Genomic DNA, 23898 nt, shown 5'->3' with positions numbered 1-23898 from the left:
CATTGCTTTGCTCTTTGGGGGTTTCAGCTGTGTATTTGTAAAGCACTTTGTGGCAAATTTTGATGTAAAAAGTGCATTATAAAATACATTTGATAGAGTTCATCTATGCAATTTCTAGAAGTTATTGTAAAACCTCACAGTCCATCACTCGCTGTGAGTCACCTAATAAAAATGGACATTGCCGTCACACAGAGTGACAAGTACAGATCGATTCAAACAGGAGTTGATTCTTTATTGAAAGAGCTCTCGTTGGACACCGGTAAGAACAGAGTTGTCTCAGTGTTCTACGTGACATCTCTCCATGCTTCTCAAATGGCACCCTATTCCCTATATAATGCACTACTATTGACCTGCACTATATAGGGAGCCATTTAGGATACGCCCTGCAGCTGAAGCGAGGAAAGCTAGAAGCCACAGTTACATTTTAAACCACATGGATCCATGTTAAATGTTCAGGTGGGCGTATTTTGAAGTTGTACCCTTGTCACAACTTGAGGAAATAGCTTGTAGGAAAGAAATAATAGCATTTAAAAAGAGAAGTCAAAAGAGAAGTCATTGCTAAAAATGTGGAACCTCAACACAGGTCATAGGTCTAAACCGGCCTGTTATACAAAGCTGAAAGTTCTTACAGATAATGAAATATCAGTAAAATGCTAGTCCCCGGTTACAATGTCACTTCTACTGCCCACTCAGAAAATGTAAAACACTATTTTATGAACGATGCACAATTCAGTCACAAAGTCCTTCTTGTGAGACGTCCTGTTCTACTGAAAGAACAAGACCAAACTAAATCCATAAAGCATCTCAGTATAGGAGTGCTGATCTAGGATCAGTTGACACATCTTAATCATATAATTCAAAAAAGGTAAAACTGATCTCAGGTCAGCACTCCTACTCAGACGCTTTACGGGCCCTGGCTATGACCATTGGTACTCTGCATCGACTGCCCTGGGGATTTACCTTAGCCTCTTTTCAAACCAGGAAAATAGGTTAATGACCTCGAGTTCAAACTCTTAGGGACAGTTTCCTGGAGACCAATTAAGCATAGTCCTGGAGAATGTACATTGAAATAGCTTTTCATTCCAGGATTAGGCTTAAAATCGGCATCCAGGAAATTTCAGTTAAACTTCAAAAAGCAGTCTCTCTCTCTCTCACACACACACACCTCTACCCCCACCCCCCTCCCCCCACCCCCTCTCTCGCCCTCTCACACAGAGAGAGTAAAGCAGGAGCCAGAAAACTAAGGAGCAGAAGTAGGGTTAAAATAACATCACCTGTCACGCATCCCAAATGGCTCCCTGTTCCCTATATAAATGCACTACTTTTGACCGGAGCTATATAGGTCTTGTTCAACAGTAGTAAACTATATAGGGGATAGAGTGCCATTTGTGACCAGGATATTGAAGAACCCCCATAATAACTGTAGTTGTAAAGACAGCATGCATTGTTTCTGACTGACCTGACAGCACATTAATAAACTATTTCCAATTAATATGGAAGAACATCTCACACAGAGATGAACACAAGATACAACTCTCACATACATTCCACTGCCAGCTTTACAAAGGGGTGGATATTAGCTTTACAGCAGTGATCAACAAAACAAGGTTATTAACATTTTACACCACAATATCTTTGTATCATGCTGGGGTTGTGAACGCAGCCCTGTTCTGGCCAAACAAGGGGCGTCTTCACAACTCCAAAACAGTTCAAACCTTAATGATCCATACTGATCAAAGTCCACCTCCAGGGAGGTTTAGTAAGCACTACAATCTTTTTATAAAGTGGAGTGGAGACTTCCTCAAAACAAGGCAGGCAGCAAATAGCAGTTCCCTTCTACCAGAGATGAAAGCAACAACTGTACAACTCAACATCTTGGTGTCGACCAAACAGAAACATACAAAGGGCCAGAAGAGATTTGATCTTAGTTGCATGTAGAAAAGCATTATGAAGTTCAAGGGTGGGCGGATACCAGGTCTGTCAAGGAAGACTTGGATGAAAACAAACAATACGCTTTCTGAGGTAAAAAATAAAATAATAAAATAAAAAGTGGAAGAGGAGAAACAGAAATATACAGATGGAAGATATACACTGAGTGGACAAAACATTAAGAACACCTGCTTATTCCACAACATAGACTGACCAGGTGAATAAAAGTGAAAGCCATGATCCCTTATTGATGTTACCTGTTAAATCCACTTCAATCAGTGCAGACGAAGGGGAGGAGACAGGTTAAAGGATGTTTAAGCCTCGAGACAACTGAGACATGGATTGTGTGTGTGCCATTCAGAGGGTGAAAGGGGCAAGACAAAAGATTTAAGTGCCTTTGAATGGGGTATGGTAGTCGGTGCCAGGCGCACCGGTTTATGTCAAGAACTGCAACGCTGCTGGGTTTTCCAGCTCAACAGTTTCCTGTGTGTATCAAGAATGGTCCACCACCCAAAGGACATCCAGCCAACCTGACACAACTGTGGGAAGCATTGGAGTCAACATGGGCCAACATCTCTGTGGAACGCTTTCAACACCTTATAGAGTTCACACTCTGACCAATTGAGGCTGTTCTGAGGTCAAAAGAGGGTGAAACTCAATATTGGGAAGGTGTTCCTAATGTTTTGGACACACAGTGTACAATGAAATAATGATCAAGAGCTGTATATAATTTGTTGAACAGGGATTAATGAGGAATACAATAAAAACCTAAGAAATGCATAAGACACAAAGTGGTAAAATGATCCTGTTCTCGTGCCCGCCATACCATCAGTTAAACGCCACCCAAACACCATCTGAAGGGATTTGTTTCATTAGTCCATTGCTGACAAAGTCACAAAAGGTTTTGCCTGTCAGCACTCAAGTTTTCAAGATATGCAACTTTCAAAATACAGCAATCATCCCCACTTGATGCAGTTGGTATCATATGAGACAAAATGCATCTCACGGGGATGATTTCTGGATTTTGAAAGTTACACATATTTTGGGACTATGTCAACAATGGACTAAAATTGGGGAGGAATTTTCCTTGAAACCTCACCTAACCACCCAATTGATCCGTTTCAAAAGAACAAGGATGAACACGTTTGTGTTCATTAGGGAAAATTTTTGTAAAAATATTTACCAACGGAGAATGAAAAAGGAGCATGTCAAATTGGACATGGATAAACCCTTCCTGTTCCAGTCTGTTTACCTTCATTTGATGCCTAAAGAACATGATAATGGTGTTGGGAGTGTGCAGTAGCACCTCCAGTCCAGGGGAGGGTGCTGGTGGTGAGAGCAGAGCGGTCAGAATACGGGGCACTCCTGGTGAAGCTGAAGGGAGAAGAAGCAGGGCGTTGATTTGGCTCTGTAAGCTGTCTGCTGTAAACTCTACTACTGCTCAGGACCAGGTCCCGTGTCCATAAAGCACAGAAGAATGGGAGTGCTGATCTGGGATCAGTTCCACCTGTCCATGTCATCTTAGTTATCATGATCTAAAACTCAGAGATCAGTACTCCTATTCTGAGGCACTTTATGAAAATGAGCTTAGGCCCCAAACCAGGCCCCCTCCCCTTCCTAGCTGTTTGAAGGGGCATCTTCAGTTCCTCTCCAGACCTCTAGGAGTCCTCATCCTGGTCCTCGCGGTTGCCCACCACCCTTTTTCGTAGCACCTCCTCTGGACGCCCCTCGGGAGACGCTCTCCTCCTCCTCCAGACATCGTCCTGTTCTCCATCTTCATCGTCCTCATCATCCTCTTCTCCGTCCGCCTCCTGCTCCTCCTCCAGCTGCTGAATCAGTCTGGCTTGTTCCATTGTCTGTTTCTCTGGAATGGGACAATAAAGACTATATGAATAACGGGACAATAAAGACTATATGAATAACAGGACAATAAAGACTATATGAATAACGGGACAATAAAGACTATATGAATAACAGGACAATAAAGACTATATGAATAACAGGACAATAAAGACTATATGAATAACGGGACAATATGAATAACAGGACAATAAAGACTATATGAATAACAGGACAATAAAGACTATATGAATAACAGGACAATATGAATAACAGGACAATAAAGACTATATGAATAACAGGACAATAAAGACTATATGAATAACAGGACAATATGAATAACAGGACAATAAAGACTATATGAATAACGGGACAATAAAGACTATATGAATAACGGGACAATATAAATAACAGGACAATAAAGACTATATGAATAACAGGACAATAAAGACTATATGAATAACAGGACAATATGAATAACGGGACAATATGAATAACGGGACAATATGAATAACAGGACAATATGAATAACAGGACAATATGAATAACAGGACTATATGAATAACGGGACAATAAAGACTATATGAATAACGGGACAATAAAGACTATATGAATAACAGGACAATAAAGACTATATGAATAACGGGACAATAAAGACTATATGAATAACGGGACAATATGAATAACAGGACAATAAAGACTATATGAATAACAGGACAATAAAGACTATATGAATAACAGGACAATAAAGACTATATGAATAACGGGACAATAAAGACTATATGAATAACAGGACAATAAAGACTATATGAATAACAGGACAATAAAGACTATATGAATAACAGGACAATATGAATAACGGGACAATAAAGACTATATGAATAACAGGACAATAAAGACTATATAAATAACAGGACAATAAAGACTATATGAATAACAGGACAATAAAGACTATATAAATAACAGGACAATAAAGACTATATGAATAACAGGACAATAAAGACTATATAAATAACAGGACAATAAAGACTATATGAATAACAGGACAATAAAGACTATATGAATAACAGGACAATAACAAAGTCATTATATTACATGCTGTACCCTCCATGCCACTGCTCCTACACTAAAAACAACTGTCCACAACTAAAGAATAGAAAAAAGACATGTCTGTTCTCTGTAAAGACAGATGATAAAAGATGACCATAATCTTCTACATCCGCTCCAAGAGCTCAGCACATAACACAGTGCTACTCAGCACATTTCACAAAGTTACATTTGCAAGGACGTGGATTCTCTGTCATCTCATACTCACTCTGGTAGTAGTTTGGGGAGTTAAATCGTCGTGATGGGAAGACAAAATCTGCAATGAACACCAGTATCTGGAAGAGAAGGCACAAGAGAAGTTGTCTCGGTTGGTGAGGAGAGCAGATGTTACTGTAAAATATTGGGATCTCTCTCTTTCTTTGCCTCCAGTAACTTCCACAGCCTGTCGTTTTTCCAACAAAATACAAAATGAGATGCATTTGCTCCATTGTTTACATGTGTCTTGGTGGTCCACTATGTGAGGGCACGCACATAATACTAAACAATAACACTTTTTATATGACCGGACGCCTTTCACGACACCTTACTTTAAAAAGTACATTAAAATCAAAAGTGTAAGATAAATCAAATCCTAGCTCAATTTAAAATCAAACAAAGACACATCACATAGGGACTGAACATCAAGGAGTGTGACTAACGTACCAGTCCCAGGACGAGGCCAGAGAAGAGAGTGGCCAGTCCAAAGATGACATATGAGCCCCACACTGGAATCCCCAAATGCTCTATCAGGTAGTTATGGCAACGCTGGAGGGGAGAGAACAAGTATTCAACTGTCAGTTTCAATGTCTTTGCAATTTTTTTACAAACAAGCGAAGGATTAAAAATATGCTTGAAATGAAAACTAAACATTAGAAGATAGAGTAACTACAATATAGACTATATACACGGAGTGTACAAAACATTAAGGACAGCTGTTTTTTCTGTGACATAGACTGACCAGGTGAAAGGTGTGATCCCGTATTGATGTCACCTGTTAAATCCACTTAATAATAATAATATAATATATCCCATTTAGCAGACGCTTTTGTCCAAAGCGACTTACAAGTCGGCTGGGGCCACTACTTTTGTAGATGAAGGGGAGGAGACAGGTTAAATAAGGATTTTTAAGCCTTGAGACAATTGAGACATGGATTGTGTGTGTTCGATTTAGAGGGTGAATGGGCAAGACAAAATATGCAAGTGCCTTTGAACGGGGTGGGGCAGCAGGTGTCTTTGAACAGGGTGGGGCAGCAGGTGTCTTTGAACAGGGTGGGGCAGCAGATGTCTGAACGGGGTGGGGCAGCAGGTGTCTTTGAACAGGGTGGGGCAGCAGGTGTCTTTGAACAGGGTGGGGCAGCAGGTGTCTTTGAACAGGGTGGGGCAGCAGGTGTCTTTGAACAGGGTGGGGCAGCAGATGTCTGAACAGGGTGGGGCAGCAGGTGTCTTTGAACAGGGTGGGGCAGCAGGTGTCTTTGAACAGGGTGGGGCAGCAGGTGTCTTTGAACAGGGTGGGGCAGCAGGTGTCTTTGAACAGGGTGGGGCAGCAGGTGTCTTTGAACGGGGTGGGGCAGCAGATGTCTGAACGGGGTGGGGCAGCAGGTGTCTTTGAACAGGGTGGGGCAGCAGATGTCTGAACGGGGTGGGGCAGCAGGTGTCTTTGAACAGGGTGGGGCAGCAGGTGTCTTTGAACAGGGTGGGGCAGCAGGTGTCTTTGAACAGGGTGGGGCAGCAGGTGTCTTTGAACAGGGTGGGGCAGCAGGTGTCTTTGAACGGGGTGGGGCAGCAGGTGTCTGAACGGGGTGGGGCAGCAGATGTCTGAACGGGGTGGGGCAGCAGGTGTCTTTGAACAGGGTGGGGCAGCAGGTGTCTTTGAACAGGGTGGGGCAGCAGATGTCTGAACAGGGTGGGGCAGCAGGTGTCTTTGAACAGGGTGGGGCAGCAGGTGTCTTTGAACAGGGTGGGGCAGCAGATGTCTGAACAGGGTGGGGAAGCAGGTGTCTTTGAACAGGGTGGGGCAGCAGGTGTCTTTGAACAGGGTGGGGCAGCAGGTGTCTTTGAACAGGGTGGGGCAGCAGGTGTCTTTGAACAGGGTGGGGCAGCAGGTGTCTTTGAACAGGGTGGGGCAGCAGGTGTCTTTGAACAGGGTGGGGCAGCAGGTGTCTTTGAACAGGGTGGGGCAGCAGGTGTCTTTGAACAGGGTGGGGCAGCAGGTGTCTTTGAACAGGGTGGGGCAGCAGGTGTCTTTGAACAGGGTGGGGCAGCAGGTGTCTTTGAACAGGGTGGGGCAGCAGGTGTCTTTGAACAGGGTGGGGCAGCAGGTGTCTTTGAACAGGGTGGGGCAGCAGGTGTCTTTGAACAGGGTGGGGCAGCAGGTGTCTTTGAACAGGGTGGGGCAGCAGGTGTCTTTGAACAGGGTGGGGCAGCAGGTGTCTTTGAACAGGGTGGGGCAGCAGGTGTCTTTGAACAGGGTGGGGCAGCAGGTGTCTTTGAACAGGGTGGGGCAGCAGGTGTCTTTGAACAGGGTGGGGCAGCAGGTGTCTTTGAACAGGGTGGGGCAGCAGGTGTCTTTGAACAGGGTGGGGCAGCAGGTGTCTTTGAACAGGGTGGGGCAGCAGATGTCTTTGAACAGGGTGGGGCAGCAGATGTCTTTGAACAGGGTGGGGCAGCAGATGTCTTTGAACAGGGTGGGGCAGCAGATGTCTGAACGGGGTGGGGCAGCAGATGTCTGAACGGGGTGGGGCAGCAGGTGTCTTTGAACAGGGTGGGGCAGCAGGTGTCTTTGAACAGGGTGGGGCAGCAGATGTCTGAACGGGGTGGGGCAGCAGATGTCTGAACGGGGTGGGGCAGCAGATGTCTGAACGGGGTGGGGCAGCAGATGTCTGAACGGGGTGGGGCAGCAGATGTCTGAACGGGGTGGGGCAGCAGATGTCTGAACGGGGTGGGGCAGCAGATGTCTGAACGGGGTGGGGCAGCAGATGTCTGAACGGGGTGGGGCAGCAGATGTCTGAACGGGGTGGGGCAGCAGATGTCTGAACGGGGTGGGGCAGCAGATGTCTGAACGGGGTGGGGCAGCAGATGTCTGAACGGGGTGGGGCAGCAGATGTCTGAACGGGGTGGGGCAGCAGGTGTCTTTGAACAGGGTGGGGCAGCAGGTGTCTTTGAACAGGGTGGGGCAGCAGGTGTCTTTGAACAGGGTGGGGCAGCAGGTGTCTTTGAACAGGGTGGGGCAGCAGGTGTCTTTGAACAGGGTGGGGCAGCAGGTGTCTTTGAACAGGGTGGGGCAGCAGGTGTCTTTGAACAGGGTGGGGCAGCAGGTGTCTTTGAACAGGGTGGGGCAGCAGGTGTCTTTGAACAGGGTGGGGCAGCAGGTGTCTTTGAACAGGGTGGGGCAGCAGGTGTCTTTGAACAGGGTGGGGCAGCAGGTGTCTTTGAACAGGGTGGGGCAGCAGGTGTCTTTGAACAGGGTGGGGCAGCAGGTGTCTTTGAACAGGGTGGGGCAGCAGGTGTCTTTGAACAGGGTATGGTAGTAGATGCCAGACGCACCGATTTGTGTCAAGAACTGCAAAGCTGCTGTTTTTTATTTATTACACTCAACAGTTTCCCATGTGCATCAAGAATGATCCACCACCCAAAGGACATCCAGCCAACTTAACACAACTGTGGGAAGCATTGGAGTCAACATGGGCCAACATTCCTGTGGAACACTTTCAACACCGTGTAGAGTGCATGTCCCCACGAATTGAGGCTGTTCCGAGGGCAAAGTTTAAGGTGAGATTTGAATGGAGAAACCTGATCTGACACACGTATGGAATGTTCTCTCTGCATGGTGTTCTGAAAAATATGGTACATCTTTGGCGTTGTAGGAAAGATACATCGTAAAAAAAACAAAAAATAAAAAAAACTCTGTAAGCCCAAATTCCATCGCTATCGGGAAACCGGGCCCTGGTCAAAGTTCAAAGGTAGTGCACTACATAAGGAGCCATTTGGGATGCAGACAGTGTTAGTGTGGTGTTGGTGTGTGGTGTCTGACAGCTCAGTGAAGGCAAAAGCAGCACTCACCCTAATGAACATTGACAGCTTGAAGAGAGCGGACATTGTGTTCATCCTTCAGGGAGAGAAAAGGGAAAAACACCTTTTAGACATTTTCATTTAGATAATTTAAGAATTACCAGCTAACCTGGTTAAAGTGTCAAACTATCATGGTCCAAACACACCAAGAAAGTTGTGAAGACGGTACAACAACACATTTTCCCCCTCAGAAGACTGAAAAGTTGTCATCGTCGGCCCCAGATCTGCACCATTGAGAGCATCCTGACCGGGTGCATCACCGCCTGGTATGGCAACTGCTCGGCATCCGACTGTAAGGCGCTACAGAGGGTAGTGCGTACGGCCAGTACATCACTGGGAACAAGCATCCTGCATCCAGGTGTCAGAGGAAGGCCCAGAAAAATTGCCAAAGACTCAGGTCATCCAAGTCAGACTGTTCGCTCTGCTAACACACGGAAAGTGGTACCGGAGCACCAAGTCTAGGTCTAAAAGGCTCCTTAACAGCTTCTACCCCAAACCATAAGACTGCTGAAAAACTGATCAGGTCGCCACCCGGACTATTGCCCCCCCCCTTTGTTTTTACACTGCTGCAACTCGCTGTGTATTATCTATGCAGTTACTTTACCCCTACCTACATGTACAAATTACCTCTAACCTATACCTCCGCACATTGATTTGGTAACGGTACCCCTGTATATAGTCTCATTATTGTTATTTTATTGTGTTACTTTATTTAGTAAATATTTTCTTAACTCCGTTTTCACCTGCATTGTTGGTTAAGGGCTTGCGAGTAAGCATTTCCCTATGAGGTCTACACCTGTTGTATTCAGAGCATGTGACAAATAAAATGTGATTTGAAGGGTCGGAGTGGCTGACAGGCACCCTATTCCTTATAGTCCTACCTTTGACCAGGGCTCTGATGAAAAGTATTGCATTATGCAGGGAATAGGGTGCCATTTGGGGAATACAGACTTGGGTGTGTTGGTTGTATGTTTAAACACAAAACGAAGAGGCTGAGTAACTAGTGTAACGTTTGGATATGTCCTGTTGTCCTGAAGTGTAGTGTTTGGATATGTCCTGAAGTGTAGTGTTTGGATATGTCCTGAAGTGTAGTGTTTGGATATGTCCTGAAGTGTAGTGTTTGGATATGTCCTGAAGTGTAGTGTTTGGATATGTCCTGAAGTGTAGTGTTTGGATATGTCCTGAAGTGTAGTGTTTGGATATGTCCTGTTGTCCTGAAGTGTAGCGTTTGGATATGTCCTGTTGTCCTGAAGTGTAGTGTTTGGATATGTCCTGAAGTGTAGTGTTTGGATATGTCCTGAAGTGTAGTGTTTGGATATGTCCTGAAGTGTAGTGTTTGGATATGTCCTGAAGTGTAGTGTTTGGATATGTCCTGTTGTCCTGTAGTGTAGCGTTTGGATATGTCCTGTTGTCCTGAAGTGTAGTGTTTGGATATGTCCTGAAGTGTAGCGTTTGGATATGTCCTGTTGTCCTGTAGTGTAGTGTTTGGATATGTCCTGTTGTCCTGAAGTGTAGCGTTTGGATATGTCCTGTTGTCCTGAAGTGTAGTGTTTGGATATGTCCTGAAGTGTAGCGGTTGGATATGTCCTGTTGTCCTGAAGTGTAGTGTTTGGATATGTCCTGTAGTGTAGCGTTTGGATATGTCCTGTTGTCCTGAAGTGTAGTGTTTGGATATGTCCTGTAGTGTAGCGTTTGGATATGTCCTGAAGTGTAGTGTTTGGATATGTCCTGTTGTCCTGTAGTGTAGCGGTTGGATATGTCCTGTTGTCCTGAAGTGTAGTGTTTGGATATGTCCTGTTGTCCTGAAGTGTAGTGTTTGGATATGTCCTGTAGTGTAGTGTTTGGATATGTCCTGTTGTCCTGAAGTGTAGCGGTTGGATATGTCCTGTTGTCCTGAAGTGTAGTGTTTGGATATGTCCTGTTGTCCTGAAGTGTAGTGTTTGGATATGTCCTGTAGTGTAGCGTTTGGATATGTCCTGTTGTCCTGAAGTGTAGTGTTTGGATATGTCCTGTAGTCCTGAAGTGTAGTGTTTGGATATGTCCTGAAGTGTAGTGTTTGGATATGTCCTGTTGTCCTGTAGTGTAGCGGTTGGATATGTCCTGTTGTCCTGTAGTGTAGTGTTTGGATATGTCCTGAAGTGTAGTGTTTGGATATGTCCTGTTGTCCTGTAGTGTAGCGGTTGGATATGTCCTGTTGTCCTGAAGTGTAGCGTTTGGATATGTCCTGTTGTCCTGTAGTGTAGCGGTTGGATATGTCCTGTAGTGTAGCGGTTGGATATGTCCTGTTGTCCTGTAGTGTAGTGTTTGGATATGTTTTTATTTATTTTTAATTTCACCTTAATTTAACCAGGTAAGCTAGTTGAGAACAAGTTCTCATTTGTAACTGCGACCTGGCCAAGATAAAGAAAAGCAGTTCGACACATACAACAACACAGAGTTACACATGGAATAAACAAAACATACAGTCAATAATACAGTAGGAAAAAAAAGAAAACAAAGTGTTTATACAGTGAGTGCAAATAAGGTCAAATAAGGGAGTTAAGGCAATAAATAGGCCATGGTGGCGAAGTAATTACAATATAGCAATTAAACACTGGAATGGTAGATGTGCAAGAGATGGATGTGCAAGTAGAGATACTGTGGTGCAAAAGGAGCAACATAAATACAGTATGGGGATGAGGTAGATAGATGGGCTGTATACAGATGGGCGGCAGGGTAGCCTAGTGGTTAGAGCGGTTAGAGCGTTGGACTGGTAACCGAAAGGTTGCAAGTTCAAATCCCCGAGCTGACAAGGTACAAATCTGTCGTTCTGCCCCTGAACAGGCAGTTAACCCACTGTTCCCAGGCCGTCATTGAAAATAAGAATTTGTTCTTAACTGCCTTGCCTAGTAAAATAAAGGTTAAAAAAAAATAAAAAAAATGAACAGGTGCAGTGATCTGTGAGCTTCTCTGACAGCTGGTTCTTAAAGCTAGTGAGGAGATGGGAATCTCCAGCTTCAGTGATGTTCGGAGTGATAAGAAGAATACGCTTGGTTAGGAGTAAAAACAGGTTGTGGTTTTAGAGACGACTACACATGGAAGTGGACTGCAGCTATTTATTCACTGTTATCTACTTCTTTAAAACATACTGGCTACATTCAGACTCAGTCACTACATGTTGTAAATCAGGGATAGGTAACTGGTGACCCACAGGCCCCTTTGTAGGGCCACGCATAAAAAAAACACACACACACACACACATATACATACATACATACATATACAGTGCCTTGCGAAAGTATTCAGCCCCCTTGAACTTTGCGACCTTTTGCCACATTTCAGGCTTCAAACATAAAGATATAAAACTGTATTTTTTTGTGAAGAATCAACAACATGTGGGACACAATCATGAAGTGGAACGACATTTATTGGATATTTCAAACTTTTTTAACAAATCAAAAACTGAACAATTGGGCGTGCAAAATTATTCAGCCCCTTTACTTTCAGTGCAGCAAACTCTCTCCAGAAGTTCAGTGAGGATCTCTGAATGATCCAATGTTGACATAAATGACTAATGATGATAAATACAATCCACCTGTGTGTAATCAAGTCTCCGTATAAATGCACCTGCACTGTGATAGTCTCAGAGGTCCGTTAACAGCGCAGAGAGTATCATGAAGAACAAGGAACACACCAGGCAGGTCCGAGATACTGTTGTGAAGAAGTTTAAAGCCGGATTTGGATACAAAAAGATTTCCCAAGCTTTAAACATCCCAAGGAGCACTGTGCAAGCGATAATATTGAAATGAGTATCAGACCACTGCAAATCTACCAAGACCTGGCCATCCCTCTAAACTTTCAGCTCATACAAGGAGAAGACTGATCAGAGATGCAGCCAAGAGGCCCATGATCACTCTGGATGAACTGCAGAGATCTACAGCTGAGGTGGGAGACTCTGTCCATAGGACAACAATCACTTGTATATTGCACAAATCTGGCCTTTATGGAAGTGGCAAGAAGAAAGCCATTTCTTAAAGATATCCATAAAAAAGTGTCATTTAAAGTTTGCCACAAGCCACCTGGGAGACACACCAAACATGTGGAAGAAGGTGCTCTGGTCAGATGAAACCAAAATTGAACTTTTTGGCAACAATGCAAAACATTATGTTTGGCGTAAAAGCAACACAGCTCATCACCCTGAACACACACCATCCCCACTGTCAAACATGGTGGTGGCAGCATCATGGTATGGGCCTGCTTTTCTTCAGCAGGGACAGGGAAGATGGTTAAAATTGATGGGAAGATGGATGGAGCCAAATACAGGACCATTCTGGAAGAAAACCCGATGGAGTCTGCAAAAGACCTGAGACTGGGACGGAGATTTGTCTTCCAACAAGACAATGATCCAAAACATAAAGCAAAATCTACAATGGAATGGTTCAAAAATAAACATATCCAGGTGTTAGAATGGCCAAGTCAAAGTCCAGACCTGAATCCAATCGAGAATCTGTGGAAAGAACTGAAAACTGCTGTTCACAAATGCTCTCCATCCAACCTCACTGAGCTCGAGCTGTTTTGAAAGGAGGAATGGGAAAAAAATTCAGTCTCTCGATGTGCAAAACTGATAGAGACATACCCCAAGCGACTTACAGCTGTAATCGCAGCAAAAGGTGGCGCTACAAAGTATTAACTTAAAGGGGCTGAATAATTTTGCACGCCCAATTGTTCAGTTTTTGATTTGTTAAAAAAGTTTGAAATATCGAATAAATGTCGTTCCACTTCATGATTGTGTCCCACTTGTTGTTGATTCTTCACAAAATAATACAGTTTTATATCTTTATGTTTGAAGCCTGAAATGTGGCAAAAGGTCGCAAAGTTCAAGGGGGCCGAATACTTTCGCAAGGCACTGTATATATATATATATATATATATCACCTTACTGTTAAGAGTTAGAATAGTAACTCTGTTGGGCATCAGCAGTTTTGCCCTTGAAAGCCCATGTCAGCAAAAAGACATTTGGGGGGGTAAGTTAGCTGGCCTATCTAAACTCATATTAATCATGGTCAAATTACAGACCGGGGAACCCCCATTGATTTTGTTTGTCACTCTCACCCAGTTATCATATTAAAAACGGCAAACATCTCTCTCCACTCCATGGCAAAATGTCGGAGGGGGGGGCTCTGACTGCATGTGTGGGTATGGATGTGGGTAAGCAGACCCGCGAGCCACTGCGGCCCCAACCCCATTAAAGTTGCCCATCCCTGTTAAAGTCTTAAGAGGCCTGGCTGAGGGTAAAATGTCACAAATATCCCAACTTCAATTCATCATTTCTCAACAATCCTTTCAGACAGAAAAGTAAATAAACATCCTTCCTTCAAAAGGACCTTTTCATGCATTACATTTCAGTATTTTTTCCCCTCCAGTTTCACACATTAAGGCCCTGTATTGAGAGGAGACTCACATCAATCACTCAATCAATCAATTATGAATCCACTCACATGAAGGAAGATGGTCCAAACCAGGAAGACACGGGCTCAATGCCCTGCCACTTCTTCTCATCAATAAAGCTTAGCAAGTCATCTTTGGTGCGAGCCCCCTGGTACCTCCTGAAAACACCATCCTTACAGCTGACACACACACACACACGGTGTCATCATAGAGATCTATCACAATTAAAGCCAAATTAAGAAGCCAATATTGTGGCATTAAGCACAACAAAGAAACAGTTAGATTATTTGCCCATTGTGCCACTAAGCAATAATTGGGTCATATATTTACAGTTCTTCTACCATTGACAGACAAGGTTTTATAGCGACATATAAGGCTAGTGTCTAAACTGGGTCTAGAATCATAACAGTAGCAACAACAACAAAAAGAACATGCTAGAAAGACACTTCCTCTTCCTGACAAAGTCTGAAGCTAAAGTATATAACAGCATCTCACATTCCAGTGAGGGTTACTGGTTAAAATGTGGTTGTAAGATTATCACATTTCCTGATTAGTCTATGATGGGATGATGGGTGGTGGTTGAGTTTTGTTAGCCTGCGTCTGTGAGACGAACAGGATGTGAGACATTGCTTGAGGCACTAGAGAGAGAACTTACTGGTAGATGGTCGGAAGTGAAGTGATGATGAATCGCCCGCTCAAACCTAAGGCGTGGGTGGGTGGGGGGGGGGGGGGGGGGTGGCAGGAGGAGAGAGCAGAATGTTAGTGAATATGCCTAAATATATCTCTGAATGAGTCCAATATCATCATGTTCTTGACTGATATTACAAAGGGTCTACAAAAACATGATAGACCTAACAAAGTATATGAAATGGTAATAGTGGACTATAGCTGGATCAGATAACATGCGTCGTCTCAACTACAAAACATAGAGGACCTCTCCCCTTCTCATTCCTCTGAAAGCAGTAGAGTGCAGCTGGCCCAAGAGACAGTGATCTTTGGTCTGTTAAGCATTTTACCCACTAAAGGTTAAGGTTTGGATTGGAGAAGCTAGGAAGATCTGTACCATGGGAAACTTCGCGAAACGTGAGAAGGGAAATTATTCATGGGCAGTCAGGAAGCCAGGGATATATACATAACGTACCAGGCTGTTCAGTAACGTCCACCTTCGCTATGTTGACGCCCATGTCCTCACCCCAGTCGGCAAACTCATTCCACACGGGCTGGAGCTGTTGGCACGCCGGACACCACGGGGCAAAACTGCCGGGGACGAGTGAGGTGGGGCCAAACATTGGCATGACAATAACATTAACGTTAGATACCGTTTTTCAACAACAGAAATATCTGACACGGCTATCCAAGATTCAATGACAGCAGGTGTCAACATGTTATGACATGTTATCCATACAACTAACGTTAGCTACCTAACAAAAACACTCAGTAGTCCAGCAGCCTAGCTATCTTTCCAACTCCACCATGCCATGGTCTGTCACATCATTTGAGATTAATCTGAAAGCGTTGATTTTTAGATTGTTAGCTGCAAGCCTATGAAACAGTGTAACGTTAGTTTATTATCTTAGATAGATAGCTTGCTATCTAGCTAGGTGTGGCGTGGTAATCAACAAGCGCCGATTCAAGACTAGAGAACGACCTATTGCAAAGTAACGTTAGCTGTATGTATTGCCAGCCTAACTAATCAGTTAGTTTACCATGCTTGCTACCTAGCTAGATGGACTTACAATTCAATCATCCATTCCCCTGCCAAGATGTCTTCCCAGTTTCCGTCCGTGATTTCTTTGAGGCTGCTCGGTTTGGCCAAGGATGGATGCGACGTCAGGTAAATAAGCAAAACGAGTGAACATGTCAAGAGATTAGATTTTGATCGCCACGGTAAAGAACATAACATAGCGTCGCCAATTTCGTGATCCAGCAAAGGCGCCATGTTTAGGTCAACTAATCTACCGTTTCTACTTCCGTTTACCGAGTTACCTCTGAAACCGCCCTTCTCAGCAGTTTTTTAAACAACTGTAAAATATACTGCTCACATTGACAGCTCTCTAATGTCACAGAAAAACACACAATGGGTGGTATTTTATTTTCTAGTTTAGCAATTTAGCAATACAAAATATGTGTTTATCGCATCTTCCGTTGCGGCTTTTGGCACGCAAATGAAATGTACCATTCAAGACCGCAACGTTTTGCAACGTCTTGAAATAATCAGTTTCTGCATTATGTTTACCACCATTTTTTATTTTATTTTTATTAATAACAAATCAATACATAAAGCACATGAGGGAACACAAGCATACATAGATTACAAACAATAGACAATCGAGCTAGGGGGTACAATATCACATTACAATTACACAAGGACCTTAAGGGACATGCATATACTTACAATTCTAACAGCTTTTTTGTTAGTAGAGCATTTAACCGTCTTAAAATACAGTTCAATTTATTTTTGTAGGGTACGAAAATTTGGTTTTCTGTTTGTAAATTTACATTTGTGTATATGAAATTTGGCCCAAAAAATAATGAAATGAATTGCATGTAAAGAATCCAAACAGTACATCTCTCCACAATAGTGTAAAATCTTCATAAATGTGTTCAATTATAAACCTACTGATGTCTTGCCACAGTTTTCTTACATGCATACAATGCCAAAAAAGATGCACAACTGTTTCTGGGTGGTCATTACAAAAGGAGCAATTTGAGTTGATGTTTTCCTTTAACTTCTTCATATAGTGGTTGGCAGGATAATATTTATGAATAATTTTAAAGGAAACTTCCTTAATTTTGTTAACAAGTAGGTATGTGTGTGGCAACATCCAAACTTTTTTCCAACAGACATTATCAATAAATCCACTCCAATAAGGCATGACATAAGGTATAGATACAACATCCTGCTGAAACAAGGATCGTATCGCTCTGTTGTTGAATGGACCAAAAGAGAAACAAATCTTTCCTACTGATGAGTCAACAGGGTCAACAGAAGGTAGGCTCCGAGGGTCAGTTTATGTTTACCACCAGAAAGTGGTACTGTGACCCATAAAGTGTTTGTGTGTGTGATGCGGTTTGAATAGAGAAAACAATGCATTAAAAATACCTAAAACTATCATTTTTGTGCAATTCATATCAATAGGCTACATTAGGTTTTTCTTTCATAATTTTTTATCTGATGTTAGTGCGTCACCTATGCCTAAACTTTAGGGCCTAACTACATTAGCCAAATACATGCCAATTGCAAATGGTTTTTGGAATTTGGGCAGAACAATTTAGTCGATCCACTGAGGCAAAAAAGACAATGGGAAAGGGGGATGTTTATTATCTATTTCAGTTGGTTTGGCAATGTAAACATGTTTTCCATGTCAATAAAGCCATTTGAATTGAATTTGATATTAAAGCCACGTTCAACTGCTATTCGGAACAAGGAAACTCTGAAATGTTCTACTTGTTAACTGGTTGTAGTTATTATACACGTGTCGGTTCGAGTTTCTTAGTTCCGAGTGAATGCGGCATTAGCTATAATAAAACAACAATGCAAATTCGCATAAATTAAAACAATGCGAACCATAGTAGTTGTAATGTGCATAAACTGAGTTTAGGAGACGTTACAACAATTTACAAGATGAGGATGAGTAACTACAAACCAATACAATACACCAGTTTGAAGACTGATCCCTCCCGGGGACCAACCCTTCAGTACCTTGGTTAGTCACGTGACAAATAAACTGCCGCAATATTCTGGGGGCGGGGACTTTGTTCAAATTCAAGCGTCCAATCAATGGAGAGTTTCTGACAAAGTCACTATAATCAACCAATCAAACGCCACATCGAAGATTACTGGAGATTTTGAATTCTCAGCAGCATTTTGTCTTTCGGAGCGAAATTTCAAGAACAAGAATCACCGCTTTTAGGTGAGTTCAGATTTCTACCTACAACTTTTGTTTGCAACAGGTTGGTAAAGCAGATAGTTAAATTGGGCCCAATATTTATTTTGAACAGTTTTGGTAGTTGCAAATACTACTCTCTGTTCGTCCGTTGTGGTTTTTACTTTGTTTACATTCGATATGAAAAGAGGTCTAGCTAGCGCTAAATTAGGCGAACGGTAGTTTGATTAGCTAGCGTTAGCTATCTAAGCTACAGTGCATAAACGCAGAGAAATAATATATTTGATAAAAGGCAGTAGAGGTATGCCTTATTTATAACCAAGACATATGATTCTAAACGAGTAAGTTGCAGAGAGTTTGAGATTTCTTTTAGTTTTTGATAGTTCATGATTCTCCACTAACGAAAGTACGCGATACATTTGATAAAAATGATTGCTAAATATCACATCCATAAAAATATTTTTTTTTTGGGGGGGGGGGGGGCATCTTCAGTATTTTTTTTTTTAAGGTGTACCTAAATAATTACTTTGCCACATTGAATAGTATGAATAAGGTATTGAATCAATTGATACTCTTAAGCTTTTCCCCAAAATGTTTTATGTAAATATCCCTGTATGTGTTTAACGTTATCTGTTTGATGTGTTGTGTAAAAACAATTGAAAGATTTTTAGATTTGCTTTGTAAAACATTCGAATTTGTATCCTTCAAAATTTATGGAATTTCAGTAACCCCCCCCCCAAAAAAAAAATAGTATTAGAAAACTTGCACTCATTCGTCCCAGGACAGAAAGGAATGAACTTGCTAATAGTTAGTTATACACTGACAAACCTGTCAGATAAACTTTGTCACTAGTTGCCCTATAAATGTGACAAATTCAGGATCATTTTATATGCACTTGGATATTGTATTTTTTATTTATTTATCATCAATAAAATCAAATACATATCTGAATTGTGAAATTCAATATAAAAGTTTATGAATCTGGTGTACAATTTAGTGCTATGTCACTCGCACTGCCTCCATTCAAATATGCATAGCTAGCTAACGTTAGTTTTGGTACTTCTCCCCTCCCAGGATATGCCGTTTGAGGCTTGACGTAGCTAGCTACAGATATTGAAGCAGTATGAGCTGGGTAGTGGACGAGTGGAAAGATGGTCTTTCAGGTAAAGCCCTGCAGAAGATACAAGAGATTGAGGGACAGCTGGACAAGCTGAAGAAGGAGAGGAATCAGAAACAGTTCCAGCTCGACTCACTGGAGGCTGCTCTACAAAAACAGAAACAAAAGGTTGGTGACTTAAGTTATGGTGTTGAATTCCAAAACGTTAACAATACTTTATCCTAGGGGAATTTCTGTTTTTACATTCAGTTTGTGTGTTAGACATTCAAAGTTGTGTGTTCTCCAGGTTGACAGTGAGAAGAGTGAGGCGTCTGCCATTAAGAGGGAGAACCAGGCCTTAGTAGAGTCATGTGACGCCGTGGAGAAGGCCCGTCAGAAGGCGACCCATGACCTGGGGGTCAAAGTGCAACAGGTCAGCAACCTGGAGGGTCAGCTCAGCACCAGCAAGAGGACCATAGAACGACTGGAGCAGGAACTCAAGAAGTGAGTCGCTTGCTCAGTACTACTGTACACTAGGGCTGTACGAGAAATCCGTTGGCTTTGTGCACATACTGGAGATGCTTAGGTAGCCTAGGAATAGGATGGTTACAACATGGTAATAATAACACTGTATTCCTCTCTACAGATATAAGAATGAAAAGGACCGTTCTCAGCCCTCCCACTCCTCTGATCGACAGTCCTACAGCACTCCTCAGAAGACCTTTGCCACTCCTGTTGCTACCCCCAGCTACAGACAGCATGGTAGAGTACCACAATATGGCCCACTTACATTCTGTGCAATTGGCTCATTCATACCCCCCTCCACTCCCCTGTAACTAATCCCCAGGTTGTTGCTGTAAATGAGAATGTGTTCTCAGTCAACTTACCTGGTAAAAATGTATCACGGTGCAGTTGTAGCCATAGTTAGAGTCCATTTAAATTCAGAAAGTAAACCAAATTCTGATTTTGCTTATGTAAAAAGTGCTTTATAAATACGTTTGATTTCAATTCCAAATCGAAAACAATTGGAGGGAATTTCAGTGTACTTCTTGAATGGACTGGAATTGAAAGGAAATTGACCCGAACCCTGGTAGCCGCCTCCATAACTAGTATCATCTGTCTATTTTAAGTGCATGGTTGTGGTGTGAACAGTTTCTCTCCCTCCCAGACTCCAGGCTGGAGGACCTTCAGGAGAGATACAACCAGGAGGTGGAAGAGAGGAAGAGACTGGAAGCCGAACTGAAAATCACACAGGTCAAAGTGAGTTGAAATGCTCAGTAGCACAACCACACAGTCAGATGCAGTGCAGGGACTACATTTGGAGTGGTTTTGTTAGCATGATAATCCACTATGACACTCTGGAACTGAAAGGGGCGGCAGGGTAGCCTAGTGGTTAGAGCGTTGGACTAGTAACCGAAAGGTTGCAAGTTCGAATCCCCGAGCTGACAAGGTACAAATCTGTCGTTCTGCCCCTGAACAGGCAGTTAACCCACTGTTCCTAGGCCGTCATTGAAAATAAGAATTTGTTCTTAACTGACTTGCCTGGTTAAATAAAGGTAAAAAAAAGGTCCCTGTTTCAATTACAGGAGTCTTTTGATGTGCCTTTGAGCAAACCTTAATTTGATCCATGGGTGCCGTACTACTATGACTGACCTTGTAAAGCAACACATTTCACTGCACCTATCTAGTGTATGTGACAATAAAACATCTATACCTGTTGAAAACTAGTCAAACAAATCAAAGCGTTGTTGTTGCTTTGAAGTAGCATAACATATGGTATATACAGATGCGGTTAAAAGTATCGGCACCCTTGCATCATTCACTATTTCTTCTGAAATGGTTTTAAATGGCAAACACTTGGTGTTTAGAGGTGTTATTGTTTGATTTGCAACTGCACAGGACCCAGAAGAACAAATCTAAACTGACACTGTTATTTTTCACTTTAAACTTTATAGTTCACTTTTTAAAGTTATAGTTAGTTTGGTTGGAGGCTGATTCTCATTTGTGTAATTTAATTCACCTGTAGTGCAGGTGCCTATAGGTAAAAATAGCAATTAAACACACTCTTTTTTTAAATAAAATTGCAGGGGTGCCAATAAATTTGACCACATCTGGATGGTGTAATACCAGCCCCTCCAGGACTTTTCCGTTATATCTGTGGGCAAAAATGTTTGATTTTGCTATTGCAGTTCTTAGACTTTGCATGGCAATTTACTATGATTTTTTTATCCAATTTTCCCAAAACTACGCTGACGCATTTTATGTGGTTAAAGTGCAGCGATAAGCTAAAATTGCGATCCCTCCTTTTTGTAATGTTGTGAGCAGACCGTTTTATGCTGTGATATTGCAGTGATTTGTCCAATTTGCAAACCCTCGTAATATGCAGGGAATTGTTGATTTTGCACACAGAAGAGTTGCAATTGCAAAATCCTGGAGGGACTTTAATACGATGCATGCTTCTGTCTCGTCTTCTAGCTGTTGAACCAGTCGTCCGTCAGTCATAAGGACATTGCCACCCGGCAACAAGCAGGCTCCTCCATATTCCCATGGCAACAGCAAGACAAGGGCCGCCAGTCCCAGGGCACCATTGAAACACCCCTGGCTAGGAGGGCAGGGGGTGGGACATCCGCTGGCAGCTTCCTGTGGAACACGGAGGATACACCAATCAAATCCACCCAGCGAATCAGCACATCTGTATCCCAGTTTGATTCTGATGGCTCCTCTCAGCAGATGGAACAGCTGAGGATGCTGAATCAAGGTTAGGCCACGCCCTGTTATACTAATACTATCCTTTAGGCCACGCCCTGTTAAACTAATACTACCCATGAGAACACGCCCTGTTATACTAATACTATCCTTTACAAACCCTGTCAGTAGGCACATTTGTGAGAAAACGTGTTGTAACGGAATGAATTCAATGTTCTGACTGGGAAAATTCCGGTGGTTTCTCAATGTTTGGTCCTGTTTTTTAATGTCCTGTCAGAGCTGAAGAGTAAAGTGTCTGAGCTGGAGCAGCATCTGCAGTCACAGGAGAAGGACGTGAGGATGCAGAGCGGCAGGCTCCAGGAGCTTGAAGGCCAGCTGGACCAGGCTAGGAGAGACCTGACCGACAGAGACAAGACCCTGGGCAAGAGCAGAGATGAACTAAGCAAGGCTACCACTCAGCACGAACAAGCGGTCGCCAAGGTAGGGCATATATGGCATATTCAAAAAATACAATAATTTGCTAATGCATTCCTGTTGTGTTTCTGAGGGCTGTTTTGAACACAATAAAATGTATGAATCATTACTGTATCTCCTCCCAGTGTGTGTCAATGGAGCAAAAATTGAAACAGGTCTCTGAAGAGATGTCCTGCCAGAGGCACAACGCTGAGAGCTGCAGACGAGCTCTGGAACAGAAGGTCAAGGACCAGGAGAAGGAGAGCCAGAAGGTTTGCTCGCTTTGTCCTCTGTTCTTTCAGACTCTGTAGTTAAAATTAATACTGAGAATCCACCTGTGGCAACTTCAATCTCTGTTACCCATGCTGTTTTTTTGTGTGGAACAGCTGTTGCTGAAGGGAGGTGTATAAATTTATGTTTTCCTGTGTTTGTGTGTAGGAGCTGTCCCACCTCCAGAGCAGCCACCACTCCCTAGAGCAGCAGTTTAACCAGATCAAGACCAAGCTGAACCAGGAGATACAGCAAGCCAAGAAAGACCACAACATCCTGCAGGCTGAGATGGACAAGGTAATGGAATACGTTGTGATTATGGCCTGGAGTTATTCATTTCTACATGTCACTGACAACCACTCAAAGTTCACTTCCTGTTACCAAGTATGTCACTTCCCTCCCTGCCAGGTGTCATGCCAGAGGAGCCAGCTGGAGAGAGACCAGGAGGAGCAGAAACAGAAGCTGCTGAGGTCAGAACAGAGCCAACAGGCCAGCCAAAACAAGGAGCAGGACCTCAGGAAGAAATTTGAGGTGGGCCATGATTCATGGAATTTCTCTTTAAACCTGTTGTGTATTCTTCTGTAATGTGTTCATTTGTGGAAAAATGTGCTGGACTAAATAAAATAAAAACACAATGAAACCACACACACACCAAAAAACTACTGTTTTAATATACGCACACAATGTTTCACCCCTAGCCTGGGTGGTCTTTAAGGACATTGGATGTCCTCCATCTTGGAACCAGAAGTAATCTGATTGTTGTGTGTTTAACTTGTGCAGGAGCTGCAGAGAGAGAAGAACACTGTGAGCGCCCAGCTGGACCAGGGTAGCAAGAGGCTCTCTCAGCTGGAGGAGGAGAGGAAGGGCTCCGAGCAGAACCTCAAACGCACCCAGAGCATGCTGGATGACTTCAGAGGTATGTTGTTGGGTTTTGTTTAACCTTTATTTGTCCAGGTACTCATTGATATAAAATCTCTTGTTAAAGTGAGGCTTTGTGTGTGGTTTCCAAACCTATCTATTATGATCTAGCAATGTAAATGTAATGTTTTAAATCCTGTTTGATGTGGAATGAGCTCATTTTCATTCCATGCCTTGTCATGTCATATCTCTGGTTTTGGCTTCCCCACAATACATGTT

At 42.9% G+C, this 23898-nt stretch overlaps 2 protein-coding genes across 3 annotated transcripts in view; one reads left to right on the top strand and one right to left on the bottom strand.

Annotated features, from left to right (window-relative positions):
* Positions 1 to 211: 211 nt before the first annotated feature.
* LOC135525539 (thioredoxin-related transmembrane protein 1-like) lies at positions 212 to 16475 on the bottom strand. Its single transcript, XM_064953213.1, has 8 exons — positions 16086 to 16475; positions 15491 to 15606; positions 15005 to 15050; positions 14400 to 14528; positions 8914 to 8959; positions 5518 to 5619; positions 5084 to 5150; positions 212 to 3793 (listed from the first exon to the last, which is right to left on the bottom strand). The coding sequence occupies exons 1-8, from the start codon at positions 16286 to 16288 to the stop codon at positions 3588 to 3590; spliced, it is 915 nt and encodes a 304-aa protein (XP_064809285.1). The 5' UTR covers positions 16289 to 16475; the 3' UTR covers positions 212 to 3587.
* The window catches only part of cenpf (centromere protein F), a 21185-nt gene continuing 12839 nt past the window's right edge, over positions 15553 to 23898 (top strand). Inside the window, exons 1-11 of one of the 2 annotated variants that reach the window (XM_064953202.1) lie at positions 15553 to 15624; positions 19311 to 19521; positions 19640 to 19836; positions 19979 to 20094; positions 20501 to 20592; positions 21808 to 22090; positions 22316 to 22518; positions 22638 to 22763; positions 22930 to 23058; positions 23170 to 23292; positions 23542 to 23677. In XM_064953202.1, coding sequence (XP_064809274.1) covers positions 19360 to 19521; positions 19640 to 19836; positions 19979 to 20094; positions 20501 to 20592; positions 21808 to 22090; positions 22316 to 22518; positions 22638 to 22763; positions 22930 to 23058; positions 23170 to 23292; positions 23542 to 23677 — 1567 coding nt within the window. In that variant the 5' untranslated portion in view covers positions 15553 to 15624; positions 19311 to 19359. Of the gene's footprint in view, positions 15625 to 18197; positions 18264 to 19310; positions 19522 to 19639; positions 19837 to 19978; positions 20095 to 20500; positions 20593 to 21807; positions 22091 to 22315; positions 22519 to 22637; positions 22764 to 22929; positions 23059 to 23169; positions 23293 to 23541; positions 23678 to 23898 lie in introns of those variants that run through there. The other variant, XM_064953203.1, reaches the window with a different exon arrangement.

This window comes from Oncorhynchus masou, chromosome 32, assembly GCF_036934945.1.
Source record: "Oncorhynchus masou masou isolate Uvic2021 chromosome 32, UVic_Omas_1.1, whole genome shotgun sequence".
NCBI classification, from domain to species: Eukaryota; Metazoa; Chordata; class Actinopteri; order Salmoniformes; family Salmonidae; genus Oncorhynchus; species Oncorhynchus masou.
The sequence above is the reverse complement of the archived record's forward strand: the minus strand, read 5'-3'. Positions and strand labels throughout refer to the sequence as shown.